This window comes from Schistocerca cancellata, chromosome 4 (assembly GCF_023864275.1).
Source record: "Schistocerca cancellata isolate TAMUIC-IGC-003103 chromosome 4, iqSchCanc2.1, whole genome shotgun sequence".
In the NCBI taxonomy this organism is placed as follows: Eukaryota; Metazoa; Arthropoda; class Insecta; order Orthoptera; family Acrididae; genus Schistocerca; species Schistocerca cancellata.
Window position 1 is genome coordinate 884,034,348 of NC_064629.1, and position 9,050 is coordinate 884,043,397.

At 42.5% G+C, this 9,050-nt stretch overlaps 1 protein-coding gene across 1 annotated transcript; it reads left to right on the top strand.

The window, feature by feature from the left end:
- The first annotated feature begins 5,175 nt into the window (after positions 1-5,175).
- Positions 5,176-6,822, top strand: LOC126184489 (uncharacterized). The gene has a single exon (XM_049926882.1). It carries the CDS (start codon positions 5,176-5,178, stop codon positions 6,820-6,822), a length of 1,647 nt encoding a protein of 548 aa, XP_049782839.1.
- The last annotated feature ends 2,228 nt before the right edge of the window (positions 6,823-9,050 follow it).

Genomic DNA, 9,050 nt, shown 5'->3' on the forward strand with positions numbered 1-9,050 from the left:
CTTACCGTTATATAATCTACACTCCTGGAAATTGAAATAAGAACACCGTGAATTCATTGTCCCAGGAAGGGGAAACTTTATTGACACATTCCTGGGATCAGATACATCACATGATCACACTGATAGAACCACAGGCACATAGACACAGGCAACAGAGCATGCACAATGTCGGCACTAGTACAGTGTATATCCACCTTTCGCAGCAATGCAGGCTGCTATTCTCCCATGGAGACGATCGTAGAGATGCTGGATGTAGTCCTGTGGAACGGTTTGCCATGCCATTTCCACCTGGCGCCTCAGTTGGACCAGCGTTCGTGCTGGACGTGCAGACCGCGTGAGACGACGCTTAATCCAGTCCCAAACATGCTCAGTGGGGGACAGATCCGGAGATCTTGCTGGCCAGGGTAGTTGACTACACCTTCTAGAGCACGTTGGGTGGCACGGGATACATGCGGACGTGCATTGTCCTGTGGGAACAGCAAGTTCCCTTGCCGGTCTAGGAATGGTAGAACGATGGGTTCGATGACGGTTTGGATGTACCGTGCACTATTCAGTGTCCCCTCGACGATCACCAGTGGTGTACTGCCAGTGTAGGAGATCGCTCCCCACACCATGATGCCGGGTGTTGGCCCTGTGTGCCTCGGTCGTATGCAGTCCTGATTGTGGCGCTCACCTGCACGGCGCCAAACACGCATACGACCATCATTGGCACCAAGGCAGAAGCGACTCTCATCGCTGAAGACGACACGTCTCCATTCGTCCCTCCATTCACACCTGTCGCGACACCACTGGAGGCGGGCTGCACGACGTTGGGGCGTGAGCGGAAGACGGCCTAACGGTGTGCGGGACCGTAGCCCAGCTTCATGGAGACGGTTGCGAATGGTCCTCGCCGATACCCCAGGAGCAACAGTGTCCCTAATTTGCTGGGAAGTGGCGGTGCGGTCCCCTACGGCACTGCGTAGGATCCTACGGTCTTGGCGTGCATCCGTGCGTCGCTGCGGTCCGGTCCCAGGTCGACGGGCACGTGCACCTTCCGCCGACCACTGGCGACAACATCGATGTACTGTGGAGACCCCACGCCCCACGTGTTGAGCAATTCGGCGGTACGTCCACCCGGCCTGCCGCATGCCCACTATACGCCCTCGCTCAAAGTCCGTCAACTGCACATACGGTTCACGTCCACGCTGTCGCGGCATGCTACCAGTGTTAAAGACTGCGATGGAGCTCCGTATGCCACGGCAAACTGGCTGACACTGAAGGCGGCGGTGCACAAATGCTGCGCAGCTAGCGCCATTCGACGGCCAACACCGCGGTTCCTGGTGTGTCCGCTGTGCCGTGCGTGTGATCATTGCTTGTACAGCCCTCTCGCAGTGTCCGGAGCAAGTATGGTGGGTCTGACACACCGGTGTCAATGTGTTCTTTTTTCCATTTCCAGGAGTGTATTTGATACCTTCTAGTATTTCCAGGATTCTTCCATGTGTACAATCTTCTTTTATGATTCTTGAACCAAGTGTTAGCTATGATTAAGTTATGCTCTGTGCAAAATTCTACCAGACGGCTTCCTCTTTCATTTCTTTCCCCCAATCCATATTCACCTACTATGTTTCCTTCTCTCCCTTTCCCTACTAACGAATTCCAGTCACCCATGACTATTAAATTTTCGTCTCCCTTCACTACCTGAATAATTTCTTTTATCTCATCATACATTTCATCAATTTCTTCATCATCTGAAGAGCTAGTTAGCATATAAACTTGTACTACTGTAGTAGGCATGGGCTTCGTATCTATCTTGGCCACAATAATGCGTACACAATGCTGTTTGTAGTAGCTTACCCGCACTAATATTTTTTTGTTCATTATTAAACCTACTCCTGCATTACCCCTATTTGATTTTGTATTTATAACCCTGTATTCACCTGACCAAAAGTCTTGTTCCTCTTGCCACCGAACTTCACTAATGCCCACTATATCTAACTTTAACCTATCCATTTCCCGTTTTAAGTTTTCTAACCTACCTGCCCAATTAAGGGATCTGACATTCCACGCTCCGATCCGCAGAACGCAAGTTTTCTTTCTCCTGATAACGACATCCTCTTGAGTAGTCCCCGCCCGGAGATCCGAATGTGGGTCTATTTTACCTCAGGAATATGTTACCCAAGAGGACGCCATCACCATTTAACCATACAGTAAAGCTGCATGCCCTCGGGAAAAATTACGGCTGTAGTTTCCCCTTGCTTTCAGCCGTTCGCAGTACCAGCACAGCAAGGCCGTTTTGGTTATTGTTACAAGGCCAGATCAGCCAACCATCCAGACTGTTGCCCTTGCAACTACTGAAAAGGCTGCTGCCCCTCTTTAGGAACCACACGTTTGTCTGGCCTCTCAACAGATACCCCTCCGTTGTGGCCATCTGTATCGCTGAGGCACGCAAGCCTCCCCACCAACGGCAATGTCCATGGTTCATGGGGAGGGGGGAGTAATGTAATGCATCACAGCTTAAAAAGAAATGCCATATCATTACATGAGGATGGAATGTATATCCTGCCATATTTGGACTATTCATTTGGGGGGCAGAGACAGAGTGGATGTATGTGTATATCATACATATTCCATGATGCTACTCAGACTGGTATAAAATGAATGTGCGCAACGGAAAATTCTGAACGCGAAAATGAAGATTTGGCCCTGTTTGACTACCACCTGAAGCAGATCTTAGGATTTATTAATGGTGATATAATCTCCTCCTTCTTGCGCTTTAACATAGAAATTACAACGTAAACATAAATGAATGACTAATGGAACTATTAACTACAAAATGATAAATACTGTTTCTGCTTATACATTTATTGTAGATTAAAACCCCTTTATATATCACAAATATTTATACATAAATGTCCAATGGACAAAGAGAGATACAAATGAATTTCCTAACTAATACGATTGATCAATTGCCCAAATCTGCCCCTTTTTATGGCTACGCGATCTAATACAAATAACGCGAGATGACTGATATCATTTACGCACCAAACACTAGAAGACACTACTTTCAAAGATGACCTCAGTGGAAATAAAATTTACGTAATCACAGCTGTTTAGCTTTATAGCCCTAATAAGCCGAAGCAATTAGCAACATCACCATATGTACTGCATCCGGTGCGTCGGAGTGATGGTTCTCGTACACGTCTGCGACGACGGAAGAACTTCAGCAACAAAATATAAAAAAAAACTCATTCAAACACTAGTGCGGTATAAGACGGTCCGCTGACTAGTGTAATCTAATACTGTCTTCTCCTCTCTGTGTTCTACAGACGAGAAACGTGAACTCCAAGCCCCAAGGACGGAGTTCAGATAACGTCTCAACGTGAGTATAGGCACAAGAAGTGCTATCAATCACTGAACGCAGCGTACTCAACGACGACTCCCTACCTGGAGGCGAAGTCCAGAATCTTTTAAATTCTCAACAGTACAGTGCCTAACCTTTCTAGCTATAAAATCTCCTGAGAGCAAAGACAGCAAGTTCCTCTGTACCAGCAAACGCTGATACTGAGCGACCGTCAAACACGGTTGCTCAAAACGGAAGACTTATTTCTCATCACCGCTGGCTTCCCAGCAAAGCTCGGTTCCCCTCCTTCATATCTGCAGAAGGCGAATCATATTCTCAAAACCACGGAATATTCTCCCTCTCTACAAATTCTTTCGTACGCCAACCAACCATATATTACTCTTTTGTCGTCCAGCGCGGAAAGTTTGCGAGGAAATTCCTATCCTCGTTAATTAGGAATACATACGATGGTACGCTTCTCAGAGTAAAAGTCCTCGGAAATAACCGAGCCTCCGTGATTTTAGCGGTAACACTTCCTCGTTCCTCTATGCTGCGTCCAAGATTTTCAGAGCTTCCGAAGTATTATCTGCTTATTCTTCGGGCCGCGCTACAAACCGGGCAGCCGCCGCTGTATTGTGCTATAGCGCTCAGGTACCCCGACCGTCCATCTTGGCTACTTCCTGTGTTAAGCAGGACCAACACCTGTGCAGGAATCGTTAGCGCTAGGATTTCACCGGGAACAAGTCCCGCCCACTCACCCCCACCGGAACAAGTCCCGCCCATTCACCACCGGTTCACCGCCGGTTTTCCCAGTCTTTGTTCGTGGACTGGCCATCGTTTCAGTTGACCCATGTGGTTTCTGCGTTCGGCTGCACGTTGCGGTAGAGCATTGTTCTTTTAGCCGATTTATTTAAAACATTACGCGTGAGAAGCGTTTTGCTTGTTAAAAGTGTTTTATCGTGTATTGCGTGTGAAAAGTGTTAAAAGTGTTTTATAGTGTTAAAAGTGTTTTGGGTGTGTTTTATTGTGTACCATCTGTGTGTGAACTATTCACGTGTGAAAAGCGTTTCGTGTGTAGTAATAGTGTTTAATAATGAGTTCTTTTAAGTGTGAAGTTTGCGCCAATGAGTATAGTTACCGCAAGACTCTGAAGAGGCATATGTCCACAGCCCATCCACAGAAGCTGAGCGAAATGATGCCTCCTGTTACAGATAAGGAGCCTTCGTGTACATACCAATGCTACATATGCGACAAGGATTTTACTTGTAAAGGTAGTTTAAAACGCCACCAACAAAATATTCATGGCCAACCGCAACAGCAAGGGTTTAAGTGTACAATGTGTGCATTTGAAACCGATTCAAAAAAAGTGCTGGATCGATCATTTCCAGTCTGTACACGGATTATGTGTGAAACCAGAAGCCCTGGAATTCTCCAGTGAAGAAGAATTTTTAAAATGGAAAGAAGAAATGGAATGTGCTACACATTCCAAATTCATTAAAAGCTGTGGCACTAAATTTTACGATGAGGGCCCCACATGTTATTACGTTTGCCATCGCTCAGGTCAGTTTACCTCCAAAGGTGATGGGAGAAGACATCTGAAATTGACAGGAAGCAACAAAATTAATGGCAAGTGCCCTGCAGAGATTAAAGTCCAATACAAAGAAGGAAAATGCCATGTTACTTTTGTGTCCACTCACGTTGTTCACGATCTGGACCTAAGTCATCTCAACCTGACGGAAAAAGAACGGATGAAGATAGCTGAAGACATTGCTGCAGGAATCCCATTTCCTACTGTCCTCCAAAAAATTCAAGAAACAGTGCAGAGTTCTAATTTGGAGAGAGTGCATCTTACAACGATGCAGGATTTGCATAATATTGCAGCTGCGTATAACCTGTCTTCAGAGTCAGTTACACATTCAAATGATACGATCAGTGTTGATGCTTGGGTGCAAGAAGTGCAGCAAAGTGACAATCCATGTGTATTGTTCTATAAGCCTCAAGAAACAATTAATGATCTGTACCCTGAACTGAAAAGTGAAGACTTTGTATTAATTATAATGAACAATGCACAAGGCGAAATATTAACTAAATATGGAAGTGACTGTATTTGTGTCGATGGAACTCATGGCCTAAATGGCTATGATTTTGAAGTTACAACATTACTTGTACTGGATGATATGAGGCAAGGATTTCCATGTGCTTTCCTCATATCTAACAGGAATGATTCAGATGTTTTGAGTATATTTTTCAATTGTGTTAAGTCTCAGGTTGGACAGATTTCCCCAAAAGTATTCATGACGGACCTGGCAGAATCGTATAGTATCGCTTGGAACAAAACAATGGGACATCCTGAAATGAGACTTTTCTGTACCTGGCACGTCGATAGAGCCTGGAGGGCCAATATTAAGAGCAAAATTAGAAGTTTGGACAAGAGAAACGAGGTGTACAAACTTGTTAAATCGTTAATGCAGGTAAGAGATGTTGCTGTGTTTCAAGAATCGTTGGTAAAAGCATTGCAGAAATTCAACAGCGATTCAGAGACTTCAGAATTTGGTCACTATTTCAAGACGTATTATGAAAAAAATGTGAAGTGTTGGGCATATTGTCATAGGATGCGATCCGGACTCAACACAAACATGCACCTGGAGAGCATGCATAAGACATTGAAATATATACATGCTAATGCAAAGCAGGTAAAACGTTTGGACAAAGGTATATCCGCTTTAATGTCGCTTGTAACAGCAAAGCTGTTTGACAGGCTCATTGTCAACGTGAAAGGGAAGCTAACAAGTAAAACGAAAAACATTCGCCGTAAACACAAATGCAGCATTCTGATGAATAAGGACTCAATTAGGAAGGTAGGCAGAGGTTGGGAAGTACCAGCCACAAAATCACATGAAGTTTACCTTGTAGAAGAAAATAATATCTTCTGTAACTGTAAATTAGTGTGCACTGACTGTAAAGTGTGCATTCATAGGTATTCCTGCACATGTATTGATTATAGCATTAAGTTAAATATGTGCAAGCATATACATAATGTTTGCCAACTAGACAGTACAGAACAAAATCCTTTTGAAATTTCTGAATTACAAGATGCAGTAGCTACAGATGTTGGAGATATGTCTTGCATTAATGAGAAAGAAGTGATTTTGAAGCAAGTCAGTGGAAATGCTAATTCCTGCACCCCAGAAGCATTGGCAGAAGAGAAGAGAAAAATTATTTCTAGGTTTTCAGAAATTGTTTCTGGTATGTCAGCTACTGAAGTTCAGCTGGCTAACAAAATGGTGACTTCGTTGAAGGTTAATGTAGGTGCTGTTCGCACCAGTAGTGGTATCTCTTTCATTAGCCCACAAAGAAGTCTCAAGAGGAAACTTTTGCCCCAGAGGAGGCTGTTTTCAACAAAGAAGAAAAGTTCCTCAAAATGCATATCCATGGCAGTTCCTAATGCAGAAGAAACTAACAACATCCTGAGAACACTTCTGGATGAAGGTCTGTACCATTAATTTGCAACTATTTGCATTTAATATTAAAATATTTTAAATGTTCATGTGCCCAAATCTGTTGTGATTAGTTCTACATTGGGATGTAGTATGAACATTCTGACATGAAAATGACTTCAAAATTTTATCATTACATAACATGCCTCATACAAATGAAGGTAGTGACATAAGTGCCCTATCAATTCCACCTCTTTATACAAACTGATAACCATAATCTAGGTTATAATACATATGTAGTTACTTCTTCAGGTAGACAATACATGGTTATCACCGAAGGCAATAATCTATTGTGGTAGTGCATATGGTGTTACTTCTTTAGACAGATAGGGCTGCTACTTGACATTATTATCATTTGGTACATTTTCTACAGTATGATATAGTATCAATATCTTTCAGATATCTTACCATGTGTGCTTCAGTATTATTATTACTACTTTGTCATACTTCCCCTTTCAGATTTTATTTATAAATTTCATGTTCATGTGATGTGGAGTTTTTTCATGTAGTTTTAGTCTGTGACTGAATCACTCTCCCTGGAAAAACCTGTGGGTTATGTTTCAGCTCCCACTATGTCTTGGATAGTATTTTTTGTAGTCTAAAAGCATTGAGGAAATTAGTTTTCTGAGAACCCCAAAAAATAATACATTAGGTGATGACTGAAATAAAATATGCACAAGATATATATATTTTTTAAATTTAATCAGTGATATTATTTATGGTGTTCATGATTTTGTTTTGTTACTTAGTATCCTGCATTGTTAACTCCACGATATCGTTTTAATTACTGGTACACATATCTTTTTGACACAATTTTTTTGATCAAATAGTGTATTTCACATAAACATTCCACAGCCTTTTTTTGTGGTGAAGTGAACAATTCCTGGGTTAGCACAGTTAAATTATTTTTTATTTGCTGTGGTGTGCTGGTGTATTTCCACTCAGTCATTCTATCAGTATTGCTGGAACCTGCAAATAAGTTTGAACTTAGAGTACACTATGATATGTCATGCTTTGTTGAGTCTGATACCATCCTCTACACAGATGACTCACAAGTAATAGCTGCTATAACACTGATGAAAATTTAATATGCTGCATTGAGTAAACGCTTGGAGAATAACGTGCTTTCTCTGTATGACAGATTAAGTATACCATTAGAATTACTGAGTGAAAACACAGTGGCACACACAGCAGTGAGACATGCAACAAGAATCACCAGGTATGTGATGGTAATTCCATGAAGTGGACCACACTGCATGTGATATATCTTCTATTTCACACATCTCCAGTGCAATTTTTCTGTTCTATGTATGGAACATGATTTATAATCCTGTACCTGTCAGTTCATATGTGCAACAAACTTTGAGTCAACCAATGCAGCAACAGGTCCAAAATAGCACACCAGGTATTAGATTAATTCTGTGTTAGGTACAATACTGAAATGCCTTGTGAAACATCTCTATATTCATGTATGCCCAATGTTACTTCCCTGTTCCAATATACAATGCCTGCATTGTGATTTATTGTTTAATTGTTTACTTACAGAGCCTGACACTGAGTGTGAGCAGCAAGCTTTTGGTATGCCATGGCAGCAAGAGCTTCCACACACCACACCAGGTATGAGATTAATTCTGTGTTAGGCACAATACTGAAATGCCTCATGGGTCATCCTTATATTCATGTATGTCGAATATTTCTTTCCTGTTCCAATACTCAATGCCTGCATTGTGATTTAATGTTTACTTACAGGACCTGTCAGTGAATGAGTTTAGAACGGTGCTTTCGATAAACCATGAAAGCAAGAGCTTCCACACAACACACCAGGTATGAGATTAATTCAGTGTTATGCACTATACAGAAATGCCCTGTGAGTCATCCCTAAATTCACATATGCTCAATGTTACTTTTCTGTTCCAATGCACTATGTCTGCACTCTGGTTTAATATTTACTTTCAGGGCCTGTCGGTTTGTCTGTGTGACACAGCAAGTGTCACTGAAAATGGCAGCAACACATCCAACATACCACCTTAGCTAGCTATGTCTGTCCCTGTAGCTGTGTGGTTAGAGAGACTGATAGGTACGCAGGGTCTCAAGTGCAATTCCTGTCCAAGTCGGAGAGTCTAGCCTCTCGGGGGTTGGGTTATGTGTTGCCATTATCACCACTTTACCTTTTTTTCAAATGCAAATCACCAAAGTGACATCATCTGGTGAAGACTTGCAGTAGGCAGCCGAAT